This window comes from Ovis aries, chromosome 21, assembly GCF_016772045.2.
Source record: "Ovis aries strain OAR_USU_Benz2616 breed Rambouillet chromosome 21, ARS-UI_Ramb_v3.0, whole genome shotgun sequence".
NCBI classification, from domain to species: Eukaryota; Metazoa; Chordata; class Mammalia; order Artiodactyla; family Bovidae; genus Ovis; species Ovis aries.
In genome coordinates this window covers 38,065,041-38,085,728 of record NC_056074.1, presented here as the reverse complement: position 1 = coordinate 38,085,728, position 20,688 = coordinate 38,065,041, and the positions used below count along the sequence as shown (strand labels likewise).

The 20,688-nt window shown below is 38.2% G+C and overlaps 1 protein-coding gene across 7 annotated transcripts in view; it reads right to left on the bottom strand.

Moving 5' to 3' along the window:
* LOC101118571 (solute carrier family 22 member 10-like) overlaps nucleotides 1–18,351 on the bottom strand; it is a 31,363-nt gene extending 13,012 nt beyond the window's left edge. For 4 of the 7 annotated variants that reach the window (XR_009597835.1, XM_060404048.1, XM_042238303.2 and 1 more), the window contains exons 1-6: nucleotides 17,762–18,351; nucleotides 16,703–16,806; nucleotides 5,032–5,186; nucleotides 4,760–4,928; nucleotides 3,486–3,609; nucleotides 2,679–2,794 (exon numbers count right to left, since the gene is read on the bottom strand). Coding sequence is in view for 6 of the 7 variants with exons in the window: in XM_060404048.1 (XP_060260031.1) it covers nucleotides 2,679–2,794; nucleotides 3,486–3,609; nucleotides 4,760–4,928; nucleotides 5,032–5,186; nucleotides 16,703–16,806; nucleotides 17,762–18,163 (1,070 nt within the window). In the remaining variant the exon portion in view is untranslated. The remainder of the gene's footprint in view (nucleotides 1–2,678; nucleotides 2,795–3,485; nucleotides 3,610–4,759; nucleotides 4,929–5,031; nucleotides 5,187–16,702; nucleotides 16,807–17,761) is intronic. The other 3 variants (XM_060404049.1, XM_060404050.1, XM_060404051.1) reach the window with 1 other exon arrangement.
* Between the last annotated feature and the right edge of the window lie 2,337 nt (nucleotides 18,352–20,688).

Below are 20,688 nucleotides of genomic sequence, written 5' to 3'. Positions count from 1 at the left end.
GAAAGATTGAAGGTAGGAGGATAAGGGGATGACCGAGGATGAGATGGTTGTATGGCATCATCAACTCAATGGACATGACTTTGAGCAAACTCCAGGAGATGGTGAAGGGCAGGGAAACCTGGCTTGCTGCTGTCCATGGGGTCTCAGAGTAGGGCACGACTGAGTAACTGAATAACAAATATATGAAAACAATACTCCTTCTGTCTTTCTTTTGTCTGAGTCCCTGAGCATAGAGTTGGCAGTGACAGGAAAGCATATCTGCTCTGGTCAGCAAATTGGATGCTACATAGAAATTGAATGGAGAAGACTAAAACTAGGAATTTAGAAAAAGAAATACTTTTTGAGGTTTGTCTGTGTGCTGTGAGTCTGACATCTCCTACCCCAAACCCAATATTGTAAACCATTTCTCTTTTCTCAACTAGTGATTAAAGCTGTGAAGATACCATGTGTGTCTTCTTGACCTGGGAGCATAATATCCTGGGTTTTAACACAGTTCTGGGGAATTCAAAGTTCATATAAGATTTCATAGGGCTAAGAGAACATGTGAGAATTCAGAAGAGCAAACATACATCTACCGCACCAGCAGAAACGGAATCAAATATTCCAACTTGGGATCAACCTTTCACCCAGAAAACATCTAAGGGAAAAGAGTCCACTTTAATGATCTACTACACCCAGAGAGAGCTACATTTAGACATTACAACAGAAGAAACACCACAGACCACAGCAATTGCAAGCAAGTCCTCTCTTGACCATTATCTCTGCTTTTTCATTCCCCTCTGATTATCTAGGATTCAGGAACAAAAGTCTGTGTCCTAGTGGGTATGGAAAAGGTGAAAAAGCACAATGCAGTTAAATACAGAAGCAGTCTGCTAGGGTATTCCTAGGAAGATGTAAATTGTGCAATACAATAGCTACTTTCTTAAGCTTGGGGAATGTCTATATTGTCATGTATGCTTTTCATTCTTGATTGTTAAATCTTCAAAAATTTAGAATTATATTTAAATTTTCTCCTTTTGACTCTATCAAAATACAAGTACTTATATACTCTCATGGCATAATGAATGAGATTTTCACAGGAACCATTGTGCTAACACTCAAATAAAGTGTTAATCACTCAGTCATGTCCAACTCGTTGTTATCCCATGGACTGTAGCCAACCAGGCTCCTCTATCCATGGGATTCTCCAGGCAAGAATACTGGAGTGGGTTGACATGCCCTCTTCCAGGGGATCATCCTGACCCGGGGATCCAACCCAGGTCTCCTGCATTTCAGGTGGATACTTTACCATCTGAGTCACCTGGGAAGCCCCAACACTCAAATAAGCTGAATACAAATTGAAAACAAGTAACAGTTCACCAACACTGGAATACATGTAGACATTGTAGCTTAATCATCTAGTGGAAACTAAAGCCCTAGGGAGGAGAAGAGCCTACTGTTAAACCAACTGAATGGATGAATCTTTGTGAATGAGCATAAAGAAAGGGGGCTGTCTCTGAATCCATCTGTCATTTACATTATGTAAAAGAATCAGGCAACACTCATGTGTAGTGAAGAAGATAAGAACAGTTGCTAATTTTTATTTTTCACAAGAGAGGGTAGTGAGGAGAGAAGAGAGTCAGGAAGTAGTGCTGGTGGTGGTTGTTGTGCAACTGGATAGTTCACAGGAACTCCTGGGAAATTTGAATTTTCTGTCTTGATCTGGAGGTTGGTTACATTTTTACATATGGACATATTCATTGATTGTATATATTCTTAATCTCTTCAGGTTTATGTTTCATTTTTTAATTAAAATATTTTATTATAAAAGTATTTCTTGCACACAGGAAAAATAAAGAGAATAATATGTATCCACCATTTCAGTATGTTGTCTAATTGCTTTACTTATTTACTCACTTAATAGCATTAAAGTTTTATAGATACAACTGAAAGCTCCCTGTATGTTCCTTTTTGATCTCTTCTCCTTCAGTCCTCCCAAAGGGGCTGATACTTACCATTGACATGCTTGCTCTTCTATTTTTGTTACACATGTGTATATCCTATGCATACTGGTATAGTATTGTGTATAGGATTGTTTCACCTTTTTTCAATTGGAATCATGCTGATAAATCACAAATCATTCTGAATTTTTCTTTTTCATTATGTTTTTACAGCTGCATCTATGTTGGTGCAGTTGGCCCTAGTTCAATCATTTTAACAGCTGTAAGATACTACACTGTACAAATGTACAAATTTGTACAAATTACATTGTACAAATATACTACAAATTATTCGTTAGTTTTCTATTAGCAGATTAGAATTTTCCATCTTGACCTGGAGGTTGGTTACATTTTTACATATTGACATATTCATTGATTCATATATATTCTTGATCTCTTCATGTTTGTTTTAAAATTTTGCTTCAATTAAATTGAAAGATAAATATAGAAAAATAAGTGCTAAGATCTGTTCTTAATGGAATTTCTCAACATCAGTCTCTAGTGAAGAGACAGATAGAGTGATAAAATCTAACTAACTCTTCATCATACAATCAGTTTCTTGTGAGTCTTAATTTGTGTTTCCCTCATCTTTTATTTTCAAATCACCATCTCCCTCTCACAACACTTTTGTAACCTTTGAAATAAATAGTTTTATGCTCCAACTCTTTGAATGTTGCCATGCACTGTGAGCAAGCCCACCTCACAAAGAATAGAAGACAGATTCTTTTTCGCAGGTTGGGTGTGCGGAACAAGTCAAACACAGTAGTTTTCATCTGTGCTGTCTTCAGCTCCTCCTGCATCGTCACTCTCAAACCCTTCAACAACAACAAACATATCATTTGCCAACATAGTTCGAGGTATAGTGGTTAGCACTGGATCCCAAAAGGACAGAAATGATGTATTCCCTTTCTTTCTGCGTGTGTGCACTAAGTCACTTCAGTTGTGCCCGATTCTTTGCGACCCTATGGACAATTCCCCACCAGGCTCCTCTGTTCATGGGATTCTCCAGATAAGAATACTGGAGTGGGTTGCCATGCCCTCCTCCAGGGGATCTTCCCAACCCAGGGCTCAAACCCACATCTCTTATGTCTGCCTCCATTGGCAGGAAGGTTCTTTACCACTAGCATCACCCAGAAAGCCCTTCCTTCTTTCTAGTGTAACACATTATACATGAAACCACAAGTGTGAATGTGATATGAAGGAGTATGTAAGGAGTTAAGGGAAACTCCAGGAAATTAAATGGCAACAACAAAATTTTGAAAATGAGGTCATGGCATCCAAGGGAGTACACAGCCTATAGATTCAATTCAGGAAATGAACTAAAGTAGTTGCACAGCAAGCAAAGCTTCTTTTCTCTGAAATAGACAGGAAAGATGAGAGAACTGAGCTTGTCTTCTCAACTAACTGCCCTGTTAGAAAATCAGCTTCTCTATCTCAAGAAGGAGAAGGCAGGTGTCAGTTTATTTCTTCTCTACAACCCTTAACCACCTTCCCTTCCCTTCTCACCTCCATGTTCAGGGTTGCTTCAGCATTCTTCATTCCATTTCTGTGTGCAACTTTCTTAAGTTCCTTTAAGCCCTTATCTGGTTTATTGGTGATAATCAGCCACCGAGCAGATTCCACCAGCCACCTGAAGAAAGGCACACATGTGCAGTCAGCTCTCTTTTTTAATGTATTGTATGATTCTTGACAGCAGATGCTTTTTGCCTTTCATCTATATCCACCGTTTCATTTGTTGGATTCACAGGCCCTGGAGTCAATTTCCTCTCTGCTTACTCAAGAAGAGAATTTCCAAGAAGCTTATGAAGTTTAAGGTGGAGAGTCCTTCATATGCATATTCTCTTTGAAAGCTTTTCTTGGGATCTAACAACTTTGTGAATATAGTATATATTTATAATATGTATTCTTAAAAAAAAGAAGCCCCCAAATAATGTAAGCTTATAGCCCAACAAATATTGCAAATAATCTTGCTGCTACCAACACTGTTGGTACCTAAATACAAAAGTGAGTCACTTGTTTACATCTGCCTCAGATTTCTCATCAATAAAATGGGGACTGTAGTGCCATCTTCTTTGTAGAACTGGAAAGAGAATAAAATGACTTAGGAGATGATTCTGACAAGGACTACACTCTGCTCCTTCTTTGAACTCATCTCAGTGTATTAAATCTATAGTCATCCTTCTGTGATCACTTAAGCTGATTCTCCCTAGACTGGTTTTAAGAGTGAGGGTGGAACTACCCATAAGTAAATGTTTGTTAAAACTATTTAAGGGAAAAGGAAGTGCTGAACACATAACAGAAATCACCCTCTCTACAAGCCATTTTTAGTAATGGAGAAATTATGCCACTACTTTTTCAACTGGCTATATGAACAAATTTGCTGCCTCTTCCTTTATCCAAAATCAGCAACAACATAGAAAATCACTGAGTCTTTACCATATTGGATTCATTCCAAATCTCAAAAAAAAAGTATTTTTAAAATATGTCTGTGCCTATATTTTATACTAAGGAAAATAATATTAGCCTAACTCTGACCACTATACTGGGTAAAACTTATAAAGATTGGAGAAAATATCTAGAAATCCCAGACAGAAAAGTCATTATTACTCTGTATTCTGCTTCTCAAATCTTGAATCCCACAGAGTGAACAGATGAGAGACATGGGTTTTAGGTCCAAACAATAAAAATGGTTCATGGAATTAGAAAATCAATATATCTTAATTCAACATGCATTTTCATCCCAGGTTCCCATAAGACAGAGTAAGAGAGAAGGCTCATACCTTGAGGAGAGAAAGAAGACAAAGAAAGGTACAGACACCACCAGCTGTAGGGTGCGCCACTCTCGAAAAACGAAAGCCAGTCCTCCCAGCATCACCTGTCCCATACTAAAGGTACAGGATATCAGTGTTAATATCACGGCTTTTGACTGGGATCTTGTCCACTCTATAACTGGAAGAAAATCCAAATGGGATATTAATGTCACATAAAGATGAAATTTCAAAGTGATTTTTAAGGCTTGGAAAATGGGAGGAGACCAAAATTGTTGACTTACTCAGCATAATGTTGTTTGCCACGATGACCACAGCAGAACAGCCTGACCAGAAGCGTAAGGAGCAGTAAATGAGGAAGGTGGGAGCAAAGGCTGTACAGGTCCCAGAGACGGCGAGCTGGAGCAAACAGCACCTGAGAATCAACTTCCGCCCAAACCTAAGAAACAGAATCTGCTTAGATGATGGGAATAATGATAATTTGTGGTAAAAACATAAGAAACCAAAAGAATACTCTGAAATTTAGAGAATGTTTTAACAAGTAATTCTTTGTGAAATCTTTTTAAAAAGAAGGGCTAAATCAACAATAGGAATCTCCTTAAATAACACTCTTTTTCTATAGACTAACAAGACCAGAACTTCATCCTCCAATCACCAGGTGGCCTCTGACACCAAGTGGCACTATATAAAATAAACTATAATGTTTGAACTTGGAAAATACCATAAGAACCCACCATATTAACATAGGTATTTAGCAAAGTAGAGAGTCTGTACAGTGTCCAGAACACAAGAGAGCTAAAAGTGTACTTGGGTCTCTAGGACCAGACAGGTTCAGGTTAAACTGATGCAAAAGATCAGTGGGCCAATGCATCAGAGTTGTTGAAGGTTTATAACTGCCATATGACCCAGCAATCCCACTGCTGGGCATACACACTAAGGAAACCAGAATTGAAAGAGACACGTGTACCCCAATGTTCATCGCAGCACTGTTTATAATAGCCAGGACATGGAAGCAACCTAGATGTCCATCAGCAGATGAATGGATAAGAAAGCTGTGGTACATATACACAATGGAGTATTACTCAGCCATTAAAAAGAATACAATTGAGTCAGTTCTAATGAGGTGGATGAAACTGGAGCCATATACAGAGTGAAGTAAGCCAGAAAGAAAAACACCAATACAGTATACTAACACATATATATGGAATTTAGAAGATGGTAACAATAACCTTGTATGCAAGACAGCAAAAGAGACACAGATGTATAGAACAGTCTTTTTTGACTCTGTGGAAGAGGGCAAGGGTGGGATGATTTGGGAGAATGGCATTGAAACATGTATAATATCATATGTGAAACGAATCGCCAGATCAGGGTCAGTGTATGATATAGGATGCTTGGGGCTGGTGCACTGGGATGACCCAGAGGGATGGGATGGGGAGGGAGGTGGGAGGGGGTTCAGGATGGGGAACACGTGTACACACCCGTGGTGGATTCCTGTTGATGTATGGCAAAACCAATGCAATAGTGTAAAGTAATTAGCCTCCAATTAAAATAAATTTATATTTTAAAAAGAGCCACTCTTTGATGAATCTGGATGTATAGGCTTCAAGAAGTGTGCTTTTCTAGAACAGAATATAAAGGTATCATAACCCAGACAGCAGACATTATATAAATTTCTCAGAGGAAAGAATTATGTAAGGTGAAGAATGAAGTGAAAAGTAAGGTGAAGGACAAATAAGAAAAAGTGAATTCTGTGTTCCATGAGCATCAAGAAAATAGGGCCTTAGTGGAGGCAACGTGGATTAAACAGGATCTGCTAATCTATATGCCAGTAATAAAAACGGATAGACAATCTGGAATTGAAAATTCCTCTGCAATCCTTAAAATATAACTCTTAAAATGCTCAAATAATTAACCCTAAAAATAGAAAATGTGAACCATAAGAACAAGCATCACCAAAAAATCATAATTATTATCACCATCAAGAAAATAATGCAGAAAACAAACAAACAAAAAAGAAATGTTAGAATGAGAAAAATCAAAGCAACAACCACATCTTGAGTTGCAGTGCCATACACAGTGCTTCAGCATGTGCCTAATTGCATGGGCCAGCCTCGGCCCTTCATACTTATAACTCTGGTCTGAGTGCAGGGTGGAGGTCGCTGCATGCAGCATCCTATGAGCAAGTGAAACTAGATGAAGCACAAAGGAAAGAGGGGAAAAAAGATCCAAAGAAACTAGAGGCTGGAGATATTGAGTATTGGTCCAAGCTCTCAAGGTGATAGAGAGAACCACAGCAGAAGCCTTGGTAATCCCCACCAAGTGCTCTTTTGGGCCTTGTCAGAGCCTAAGAGCTGGGGTTAGAAGAGACAGCAGTTCAAATCCTGGTGACATCACTTTCAAGCTGGGAAATGAGTGCAGAGAGAATTCTGGGATGCTGACAAGAGCAATAGATGATTGATTTTGGATTGTAATCTACCCACGGACAGTTTCCAAGTCCTCAGTTCTATGAGGCTTTTGTTCATCACAGGGCCACACATAGTGCTGCCCTTAGAACCTGAGTAAAAATTCGCTGCTCAGCCACAGCCTCCCAGCTCCATCCCTCCCAAGTATCCTCTTCCCAGCAGATCATGCCCCAAACCTTTGGAATGGGAACACTGACTCCAAGACCCTACACTACCAGAGAACTAACCCAAGGGAGTAGCAAATAGTGAGAGCTCACACAAAGGAAATCACTTGAATACAAGACCCAGCATTAACCAACCACCAGCAGCACCTTGTGCAAATGCCTCACCCAAACAACAAATAAAACAAAAATACAAGCCCAGTCATCAGCAGACAGGATTACCACCTCACTCAGCCTTGCCCAACAGAGGAAAATCAAGCAAGCAAGCAAAAACTCAACACAAATTTCACTCTATATGAAGCTTACATCTATATGAAGCTTACACAAAGCACTGGACCAACCATAGGAGGGAAGAAACCAAACGGAAGAAAGAATTCAATCTTGAAGTCTGGGAAAAGGAACCTCAAACACAATGAGTTTTTAAAAATCGTGTAAAGGCAGAGAAATACTACACAAATGAAGGAACAAATTAGAAACACAGATGTCCAAATAAATGAAGAGGAAATAGGCAAACTACCTGAAAAACAATTCAGAATAATGATAGTAAAAATGATCAAAAACCTTGAAAACAAAATGAAGAAAATACAAGAATCAATTAACAAAGACCTAGAAGAACTAAAGAATAAACATACAGAGACAAACAACACAATTACTGAAATTAAAAATATTCTAGAAGGAATCAATAGCAGAATATCTGAAGCAGAAGAACGAATCACTGAGCTGGAAGGTAAAATGATAGAAATAACTTCTGAAGAGCAGAATAAAGTAAAGGAATGAAAAGAACTGAGGATAGTCTCAGAGACCTCTGGGACAATATCAAATGTGCCAGCATTTGAATTATAGAGGTTCCAGAAGAAGAGAAAAACAAAGTTTATGAGAACATTTTTGAAGAGATTACAGTTGAAAATTTCCCCAAACATAGAAAAAGAAATAGTCAATCAAGTCCAAGAGGCACAAAGAGCCCCATACAAGATAAACTCAAGGAGAAACACACCAAGACACTAAACAAACTAACAAAGACTAAGTACAAAGAAAGAATATTAAAAGCAGCAAGGGAGAAGCAACAAGTAACAGACAAGGCAAACCCCATATGCTTAACAGTTGATCTTTCAGCAGAAACTGCAGACCAGAAGGGAATGGCAGGATATATTTATAGTACTGAAAGGGAAAAATCTACAACGAGGATTACAGTACCCAGCAAGGATCTCATTCAAAATTGATGGAGAAATAAAAACTTTTCAGACAAGCAAAAGTTAAGAGAATTCAGTACCACTAAACCAGCTTTACAACAAATGTTAAAAGGACTTATATATTCAAGAAATACAAGAGAAAAAAAAAGATCTACATAATTAATCCCAAACAATTAAGAAAAAGGCAATAGGAACATACATATCAATAATTACTTTAAATGTAAATGGGTTAAATGCTCCAACCAAAAGACACAGGCTGGCTGAATGGATACAAAAACAAGGCCCATATACATGATGTCTACAAGAAACCCACTTCAGACCTCAAGACACATACAGACTGAAAGTCAGAGGATGGAAAAACATATTCCTGCAAATGGGAGGCAAAAGAAAGCTTGAATAGCAATCCTCATATCAGACAAAATAGACCTTAAAATAAATAGGATTACAAGGGATTAGGAAGGACACTACATAATGATCAAAGGCTCAGTCCAAGAGGAAGACATAACAATTGTAAATATTTATGCACCCAACATAGGAGTACCTCAATACATAAGACAAACACTAACAGACATAAAAGGAGAAATTGACAGTAACATAATAATAGTAGGAGACTTTAACACCCCACTCACACCAATGGACAGATCATCAAAAGAGAAAATTAATGAGGAAACACAAGTCTTAAATGATGCATTAGATGAGATGGATCTCATTTATATCTTCAGGACATTCCATCCAAATGCAGAAGAATACACCTCGTCTCAAGTGCACATGGAACATTCTCCAGGATAGACTGCATCTTGGGTCACAAATCAAATCTCAGTAAATTTAAGAAAATTGAAATCATATCAAGCATCTTCTCTGATGACAATGCTGTGAGACTAGATATAAATTACCAGAAAAAAAAAAAGAAACACAAACACATGGAGACAAATAACACGTTTCTAAATAACCAACAGGTGACTGAAGAAATCAAAAGGGAAATCAAAAAATTTCTAGAAACAAATGACAATGAAAACACAATTTAAAATCCATGGGATGCAGCAAAAGCAGTTCTAAGAGGGAAATTTATACCAGTACAATCCTACCTCAAGAAACAAGAAAAATATCAAATAGAAAACCTAACTTTACACCTGAAACAACTGGACAAAGAACAAAAAGCCCCAAAATTAGTAGAAAGAAAGAAATCATAAAGATCTGAGCAGAAATAAATGAAAGAAACAATACTAAAGATTAATAAAACTAAAAGCTGGTTCTTTGAGAAGATAAAATTGACAAGCTTTTAGCCAGACTCATAAGGAAGAAAGTAGAGAAGAATCAAATCAACAAAATTAGAAATGAAAAAGGAGAGGTTGCAACAGACAGTGCAGAAATACAAAGGATTATAAGAGATTGTTATGAACAAATATATGGCAATAAAATGGATAACCTGGAAGAAATGGACAGATTCTTAGAAAAGTTCCATCTTCCAAGACTAACCAGAAAGTAATAGAAATTATGAACAGCCCAATTATAAGCACTGAAATTGAAGCTGTGATCAAAAATCTACCCCCCCAAAAAAGTCCAGGGCCAGATGGTGTCACAGGAGAAAACTATCAAACATTTAGAGAAGAGCTAACGCCTATCCTTCTAAAACTCTTTACAAAAATTGCAGAGGAAGGAACACATCCAAACTCATTCTACAAGGCCACCACCACCCGGATACCAAAACCAGACAAAGACAACATGTAAAAAAAGAAAATTAGAGGCCAATATCACTGATGAACATAGATGCAAAAATCCTCAACAGAATTTTGGCAAACAGAATCAGCAATACATCAAAAAGCTCATACACCATGATCAAGTTGGGTTTATTCCAGGAATGCAAGGATTCTTCCATATATGCAAATCAATCAGTGTGATACACTATATTAACAAATTGAAAAATAAAACCATATGATAATCTCAATAGATGAAGAAAAAGCCTTTGACAAAATTCAGCACCCATTTATGATTCAGTTCAGTTCAGTCGCTCAGTCGTGTCCAACTCTTTGCGACCCCATGAATCGTAGCACGCCAGGCCTCCCTGTCCATCACCAACTCCCAGAGTTCACTCAGACTCACATCCATCGTGTCAGTGATGCCATCCAGCCATCTCATCCTCTGTCGTCCCCTTCTCCTCCTGCCCCCAATCCCTCCCAGCATCAGAGTCTTTTCCAATGAGTCAACTCTTCGCATGAGGTGGCCAAAGTACTGGAGTTTCAGCTCTAGCATCATTCCCTCCAAAGAAACCCCAGGGCTGATCTCCTTCAGAATGGACTGGTTGGATCTCCTTGCAGTCCAAGGGACTCTCAAGAGTCTTCTCCAACACCACAGTTCAAAAGCATCAATTTTTTGGCGCTCAGCCTTCTTCACAGTCCAACTCTCACATCCATACATGACTACTGGAAAAATCATAGCCTTGACTAGACGGACCTTTGTTGGCAGAGCAATGTCTCAGCTTTTGAATATGCTATTTAGGTTGGTCATAACTTTTCTTCCAAGGAGTAAGCATATTTTAATTTCATGGCTGCAGTCACCATCTGGAGTGATTTATGATTAAAACTATTCAAAACATGGACATTGGAACCTAGCCAAGGTTCCGATGTTCCAACCCAACCTACTTATGTTGAGGAACCTATCTCAACATAGTAAAGGCCATATATGATCGGCCTACAGCAAACACTATGCTCAATGGTGAAAAACTGTAAACATTCTCCCTAAGATCAAGAACAAGACAAGGATGTCCACTTTCACCACTATTATTCAACATAGTTCTGGAAGTTCTAGCTACAGCAATCAGAGAAGAGAAAAACAAAGGAATCCAGATTGGAAAAAAAGAAATAAAGCTTTCATTGTTTGCAGATAACATGATACTGTACAAAGAAAACCCTAAAGATTCTATCAGAAAACTACTAGAGCTAATCAGCGAATTTAGTAAAGTTTTAGGATACAAAATCAAAACACAGAAATCGCTTGCATTTCTATATAGTAACAATGAAAAATCAGAAAGAGAAATTAAGGAATCAATCCCATTCACCATTGCAACACAAAGAATTAAATATCTAGGAATATGCTTACCTAAGGGGACAAAGGAACTGTATATATAAAATTATAAGACACTGATGAAAGAGATCAAAGATGACATAAACAGATGGAGATATATTCCATGTTCCTGGGTAGAAAGAATCAATATTGTGACAATGACTTAGTACCAAATGCAATCTATAGATTCAATGCTATCCATATCAAATTATCAATGGCATTTTTAAAGAACTAGAACAAAAAATTTCACAATTCATATGTAAATACAAAAGACCCCAAATAGTCAAAGCAGTCTTGAGAAAGAAGAATGGAGATGGAGGGAATCAACCTTCCTGAATTCAGATTATACTACAAAACTACAGTCATCAAGACAGTATGGTACTGGCACAGAAACAGAAATCTAGACCAATGGAACAAGATAGAAAGCCCAGAAATAAACCCATGCTCATTTGGGTACTTTATTTTTTAAAAAGAAGACAAGAATATACAATGAGGGGCAAAGACAGCCTCTTCAATAAATGGTGCTGGGAAAAATGGACAGCTACATATAAAAGAATGAAATTAGAGCACTCCCTAATATCATACACAAAGATAAACTCAAAATGGATTAGAGACCTAAATGTAAGACCAGAACTTATAAAACTCTTAGAGGAAAACATAGGCAGAACACTCCATGACATAAATCAAAGCAAGATCCTCTATAACCCACCTCCTAGAGTAATGGAAATAAAAACAAAAGTAAACAAGTGGCACCTGATTAAACTTAAAAGCTTTTGCACAGCAGAGGAAACCATAAGCAAGGTGAAAAGACAACCCTCAGAATGGGAGGAAATGATAGCCAATGAATCAACTGACAAAGGATTAATTTTCAAAATATGCAAGCAGCTCATACAATTCAATACCAGAAAAGCAAACAACCCAATCAAAAAGTGGGAAAAAGACCTAAACGGACATTTCTCCAAAGAAGACCTACAGATGGCTAACAAACACATGGCAAGATGCTCAATATCGCTCATTATGACAGAAATGCAAATAAAACTACAATAAGACATCATCTCACACCAGCCAGAATGGTCATCATCAAAAATTCTACAAACAGTAAATGCTGTAGAGGGTGAGGAGAAAGGGAAGTCTCTTGCTCTGTTGGTGGAAATGTAAATTGATACCGCCACAATGGAAGATGGTATGGAGATTCCTTAAAAAAACTAGGAACAAAACCACCATGTGACCTAGCAATCTCACTCCTAGGCATATACTCCAAGGAAACCAAAATTGAAACAGATACATGTACCCCAGTGTTCACTGCGGCACTATTTACAATAGCTAGAATATGGAAGCAACATAGATATCCATCGACAGATGAATGGATAAAGAAGTTGTGGTACATATACACAATGGAATATTACTCAGCCATAAAAAGGAATGCATTTGAGTCAGTTCTGATGAGGTAGGTGAACCTAGAACCTATTATACAGAGTGAAGTGAGTCAGAAAGAGAAAGTAAATACCTTATTCTAACACATGTACAGAATCTAGAAAAATGGTACTGAAGAACTTATTTACAGGGCAGCAATGGAGAAACAGACATAGAGAATAGATTTATGGATATGGGGAGAGGGGAGGAGAGGGTGAGATGTATGGAGAGAGTAACATGGAAATTTACATTGCCATATGTAAAACAGATAGTCAATGAGAATTTGCTGTATGGCTCAGGAAACTCATACAGCAGCTCTGTATCAACCTAGAGGGGTGGGGTGGGGAGGGAGATAGGAGGGAAGTTAAAAAAGGAGGTGGCTCAGACAGTAAAAGGTCTGTCTACAATGCGGGAGACCCGGGTTCGAGCCCTGGGTTGGGAATATCCCTGGAGAAGGAAATGGCAATCCACTCCAGTACTATTGCCTGGAAAATCCCATGGACAGAGGAGCCTGGTTGGCTACAGTCTATGGGATTGCAAAGAGTCGGACACAACTGAGCAACTTCACTTTCACTTTATGTCTGATTCATGTTGAGGTTTGACAGAAAACAACAGAATTCTGTAAAGCAATTATCCTTCAATAAAAAAATAAATTAAAAAGAACAACAACAACAACAACCACATGAACTAATTGCTCTCTCTATCAAATGATAGAGATTACCATATGGGTTTAAAAAGACATGGAATTTTATGCTGCCCACTATAGTACTTAAAATATTATAGATTGAAAGTAAATTGACAGATAAAAATATATACAATTCAGGTAGTAATAATGAGATGACTAGAGTCTTTATATCATCATCAAAGAAAAAAATTTCAAAACAAAATTTATTTACAGACACAATAATGTTGAAAACATCAAATGTATTTTTACTCAGCAAAGGTGAACTACATGAAGCAAAACTGACAGATAACAAAATTTATGATAGAGATATATTTGATACATTGATACCTTTAATTTTGATACAACTGACACTGTATATACTCTTCATTTTAATATTTTTAGAAGTACAAGTCAGTAATTAATTATATTCATCATATCATGGAACCATCAACATTGTCTTTTTTGTAAACGTTTTCATCAACCTAAGACAAATTCTCACAATTAAGCAATAACTCTCCATCCCTGCCCTTTATCCTTTTGAAAATTTTAAACTCTCTCTTCATTTGTTTGCTTATTCTGGATATTTCATATAAGTGGTTGCCTACAATTTCCTTTTGTGCTTGGCTTATTTCACTTAGCATAATTTTTTGAGGTTCTCTCATGTTGTGCAAATATGGACACAGTAAAGGACAAAAACAGCAAGAACCTAACAGAAGCAGAAGAGATTAAGAAGAGGTGGCAAGAATACACGGAAGAACCATTTTTAAAATGTCCTAATGACCAAGATCTAGTAATCTGTTTTCTGTTATTTTACCTCTGTCATTTAAAACTTGTTATGTACATTACCAGAGAAGGCAATGGCACCCCACTCCAGTACTCTTGCCTGGAAAATCCCATGGACGGGGGAGCCTGGTATGCTGCAGTCCATGGGGTCGCGAACAGTCGGACACAACTAAGCGACTTCACTTTCACTTTTCACTTTCATGCATTGGAGAAGGAAATGGCAACCCACTCCAGTGTTCTTGCCTGGAGAATCCCTGGGACGGGGGAGCCTGGTGGGCTGCTGTCTATGGGGTCGCACAGAGTCGGACACGACTGAAGTGACTTAGCAGTAGCAGCAATGACCAAGATAACCACCACGGTGTGATCACTCACCTAGGTCACTCAGCAATGGTTATGGGACTGGAAAAAGTCAGTTTTAATTCCATACCCAAAGAAGGGCAATGCCAAAGAACGTTCAAACTACCATACAATTGAGCTCATTTCACATGCTAGTAAGATAATGCTTACAATCCTTCAAGTTGGCTTCACAGCTATAGGAACCAAGAACTCCCAGAGGTGCAGGCTGGATTTAGAAAAGGCAGAGGAATCAGAGACCAAATTGCCAACATCCATTGGGTCATAGGGAAAAAAAAAAAAAAAAACAAGGAAATTCCAGAATGAATGTAAATTGATATAGCCACTGTGAAGAACAGTATGGAGATTCCTCAGAAAACTAAAAATGGAACTACTATATGACGCAGCAATCCCATTTCTGGGCATATACCCAGAGAAAACCATAATTCAGAAAGATACTTTCAATATTCTTGCAGCACTATTTACAATAACCAGGACATGGAAGCAGCCTAAATGTCCATCAACAGAGGAATGGATAAAGAAGATGTGGTGTATATATGCAATGGAACGTTACTCAGCCCTAAAAAGGAGCAAAACTGTGCAATCTACAGAGATGCAGTTGGACCTAGAGACTGTCATACAGAGTGAAGAAAGTCAGAAAGAGAAAAAAAAGTCATATAATAACTTATATGTGGAATCTAGAAAGTGATGTAGGTGAACTTATTTGCAAAGCAGAAGTATCAGTTCAGTTCGGTTGCTCAGTCATGTCCGACTCTTTGTGACCCCATGAATCGCAGCACGCCAGGCCTCCCTGTCCATCACCAACTCCCAGAGTTCACTCAGATTCATGTCCATCGAGTCAGTGATGCCATCCAGCCATCTCATCCTCTGTCGTCCCCTTCTCCTCCTGCCCCCAATCCCTCCCAGCATCAGAGTCTTTTCCAATGAGTCAACCCTTCGCATGAGGTGGCCAAAGTACTGGAGTTTCAGCTTTAGCATCACTCCTTCCAAAGAAATCCCAGGGCTGATCTCCTTCAGAACGGACTGGTTGGATCTCCAAAGAATGGACATATGGATACTAGTGGGAGGAGGAGGAGTGGGATGGACTGGGGGACTGGGGTTGACATATTAACATATACAGGTTTCCCTGGTGGCTCAGATGGTAAAGCGTCTGTCTGCAATGCAGGAGACCCGGGTTCGATCCCTGGGTTGGAAAGGTCCACTGGAGAAGGAAATGGCAGCCCACTCCAGTATTCTTGCCTGGAAAATCCCATGGACGGCAGAGCCTGGTAGGCTACCATCCCTGGGGTCGCAAAGAGTCGGACACGACTGAGCGACTTCACTTTCACTTTCTTTCACATAGTCATAACTAATTGGATAACTAAGGAGAACCTACTGTGTAGCACAGGGAACTCTACTCAGCCCTCTGTGGTGACCTGCATGGGAAGGAAATCCAAAATAGAAGGGATATATGTATACAAACAGCTTATTCACTTTATTGTACAACAGAAACTAATACTGTAAAGTAACTATACTCCAATAAAAATTAATTTAAAAAATAATTTCAAATTGAATATTCTTTCTCCAGCAACTCTTCCAGTTCCAATAAAGCAGTTTCATAATAATAATAATAAGCTATTCTGAAATGCCCCCAGATCTTATGGTGATATCATTTCTGTGCCCAGTACAGAGATCTCTGTGGCAACAAAATTGCATTCTTCACAATGAGTCCAATCCTACATTTCCATCTGTAGCTCCTTCGGAACTAAGGAAACCCCCAACAGTATAAACTGTCTATCAGAATCAATAAAGACTTATTTATGAAACAATTAATCATAAACTATGAAAACAACACAGAGTAGGACAGCAATGATCTGGAGACATACCTATCTGAGAGATGGCCATATATGAAGCCTCCCACCAGCATTCCAGCCAAGAATAGGGATTGAGCCACTGGTTTCTGTGACTGATGGTCACAAATGAGGTCCCACTAGAAGAGAAGGAAACCAGCACACAGGAGCTTCACAGAATCTTATAGTCTTATAACCCTCAACGCTCACTCAGTCAAAAAGCCATCAGTGAAATTCATGTCCACTGGCTTCTCTTTACCACATGTACTGATCTATATCATTCATGTCTCAGCTTATGCATTGTTTTCTTCTAATAATCATCAACTAAATCTTCTAGGTTATATTAGGGCCAATCTTCATATTCACTTAGCACTGCATACCTCAGTGGTTCTCAATCATTTCCACACACTGAAAACTTTGAGGTTGCTTTTTCAACAACCTAGATTTTTCAACGCTCTAGATTTCACATCTAGAGCGAAATGCACTCTGATTTGCTTGTATGACAAGTATCCAGGAAAGGACTTTTAAAAAAAATTAATACAAATATTTATAATTTGCAACTAGACTGAGAGCAAAGGACCAAGAATAATTTTCCACAGTTTATATCAAGTACTTCTCACATTATGTGAGACAAATCCCATGGAAGGAGGAGCCTGGTAGGCTGCGGTCCATAGGGTTGCTAAGAGTCGGACACGGCTGAGCGACTTCACTTTCACTTTTCACTTTCATGCATTCGAGAAGGAAATGGCAACCAACTCCAGTATTCCTGCTTGGAGAATCCCAGGCACAGAGGAGCCTGGTGGGCTGCTGTCTATGGGGTCTCACAGAGTCAGACACAACTGAAGCGACTTACCAGCAGCAGATGGTTAGGAAAGTAAACCTTTGTGATACTAAAATTCATATCCAGTTATTTACTTCACTGTCATCAATTGTACTTGGCAATTAAATAAATAAGTAACCAGTTTTCTTAAAAGAATGAAAGAGAGCTGGCTACACTATCTACTCAGTAAGTGAAGATATGAATATTCAGACATGATTTTGTGTTATTCTAAATACCCAGATCATATACTTAGAAGAGGAAAATGGGGCCTTTACCTCAGTCACGATGGTGGAGGAGAACAAGCTGTGGTCATACACCCAGCCGTCCACACAGGGCTCCATGTCCAGGTCAGTCATGTTGGGGAAGGTCCCATTCAGGTGAAGGAGTTGCCACTGGGGGTGAAGGAAACGATGACATTTCTCTGGCTTCAGGTTTGAATCTAGTGGGATGGAAATTCTCAGGAGAACATCAGGACTGAGGAATCCAGTGCCATTATCAGAGACAGCGTCATTATCAAGAATGTGGACCCAGCAGCGATGACGAGGAATGGCCGCAGTGAAGTTCTCCAAAAGTATTTGACAAACTATTATCATGAGGGAAGGAAAAATTAAAACCATCTGAAGGATCTGGAATTTTCCCAGGCCACCAACTTCATCCAGGAGCTCCTCAAAGGCCATTGGGCAAAGGCAATCTTCAAGAAGAGTCAAAATGACCTCAGTTCTAGCTTCAAAGGGAGAAAAAGCTTTCCTTTCATTAACTCATGTTAGATCTATGTGACTCACACCAGTATCACATCAATGTGTCCCATCCCCCCTCTCTACTGCAACAGAGCAATGGGAGCAGTTTTCTCAGTCTTTCTGGAATCAAGAGGTATCACTGTTTTAGCAAAGTTATAAAGAAAATTATTTACCAAAGACACTTCTATGTGTTGATCGTTAAAACTGTTTAAAGATTTACTCTCTGAAAACACTTCCCCTCAGTTATTCTGTAAAATCAATATTGGACTTCAGCATGTACATATTCTCTAAATGTGTTAAAATAAGACTGTCACACAGTCTTCAGTCATTTCCAGAAAACAATATTTGAGACACATAGAAGTGAACTGCTTTATGATTTTCCTGTGGAAAGAAGATAAAACAAGTGTTTTTTTGTTTGTTTGTTTATTTTTCATTGAATTTAGATTAAAATAATTAACGAAACATAGTCCTTTGTTTTTAATTAAAGCAAGGTGGAATGTGGTGCAATAGCTATATTTTTAAAAATTTATTTTTTTTTCATGGCATAGAGAATTTTATGTAAAGTAACAAGAAACAGAGTCAGAGAAATGGCTTCCCAGTTTCTAAACATTTGCATGCTTTTTAGAGACCTGGTTTCTACCAAGCAAATAGTCAGTGAAAAATAACCATAGCACATTTCTGGGGTTTACAGTAAAGTTGTGTAAAGAAAACATCAGGTTCCCAGCAGAATCACTTAGCAAGCCTGATCTTCACAACTATCTGGTCCATAACTGTATTTGAAGGCCTTAACAGGAGAGAAATAAAAGTGAAAAAGAAAATGAAAGATTTTAAATTTTGTGGAAATGATATGAATTCAACACATGGCTTTATATATCAATAGATTTATAAAGTTTACTATAATAAAGGCACTAAAAATAGGAAAAATTAGGAAAGGTGAAACACTACCATTGTTTTACTTGATGGAATATCTTCCTTTTATTGGGTATATGAAACAGTTATTATATACCTGAGTGACTAATAACATATTTTACCTGCTAAAATGGTTTAGAGTGGAAAAGGAAGGGAGATGTTAAATGTTAAGGCCTTCAAAATTTATTTATTTTTTAATTGAAGAATAGTTGCTTTACAGAATTTTGTTGTTTTCTGTCAAACCTCAACATGAATCAGTTGTAGGTATACTTATGGTCCCTCCCTCTTGAATCTCCTTCCCATCTCCTTCCCCATGCTACCCCTCTAGGTTGATACAGAGCTGCTATTTGAGTTCTCTGAGACATACAGCAAATTCCCATTGACTATCTACTTTACATATGGTAACATAAGTTTCCATGTTCCTCTCTCCATACATCTCACCCTCTCCTCCCCTCTCCCCATGTCCATAAATCTATTCTCTGTCTGTTTCTCCATTGCTTCCCTGCAAATAAATTCTTCAGTGCCATCTTTCTAGATTCCATACATATGCTTTAGAATATGATATTTATCTTTCTCTTTCTGACTCACTTCACTCGGTATAATAGGCTCTATGTTCGTCCACCTCTTTGCAACTGACTCAAATGTGTTCCTTTTTATGGCTGAGTAATATTCCATTGTGTATATGTACCACAACTTCTTTATCCATTCATCTGTCGATGGACATCTACGTTGCTTCTATGTTCTAGCTATTGTAAATAGTGCTACAATGAGCACTGGGGTACATGTGTCTGCTTCAGTTTTGGTTTCCTCGGTGTATATGCCTAGGAGTGGGATTGCTAGGTCATATGGTGGTTTTGTTCCTAGTGTTTTTAAGGAATCTCCATACCATCTTCCATTGTGGCAGTATCAATTTACATTCCCACCAACAGAGCAAGAGACTTCCCTTTCTCCACACCCTCTACAGCATTTACTGTTTGTAGAATTTTTGATGATGAACATTCTGACCGGTGTGAGGTGATGTCTCATTGTATTTTTGATTTGCATTTCTGTCATAATGAGCGATATTGAGCATCTTGTCATGTGTTTGTTAGCCATCTGTATGTCTTCTTTGGAGAAATGTCCGTTTAGGTCTTTTTCCCACTTTTTGATTGGGTTGTTTGCTTTTCTGGTATTGAATTGTATGAGCTGCTTGCATATTTTGAAAATTAATCCTTTGTCCGTTAATTCATTGGCTATCATTTCCTCCCATTCTGAGGGTTGTCTTTTCACCTTGCTTATAGTTTCCTCTGCTGTGCAAAAGCTTTTAAGTTTAATCAGGTGCCACTTGTTTACTTTTGTTTTTATTTCCATTACTCTAGGAGGTGGGTCATAGAGGATCTTGCTTTGATTTATGTCATGGAGTATTCTGCCTATGTTTTCCTCTAAGAGTTTTATAAGTTCTGGTCTTACATTTAGGTCTCTAATCCATCTTGAGTTTATCTTTGTGTATGATATTAGGGAGTGCTCTAATTTCATTCTTTTACATGTAGCTGTCCATTTTTCCCAGCACCATTTAT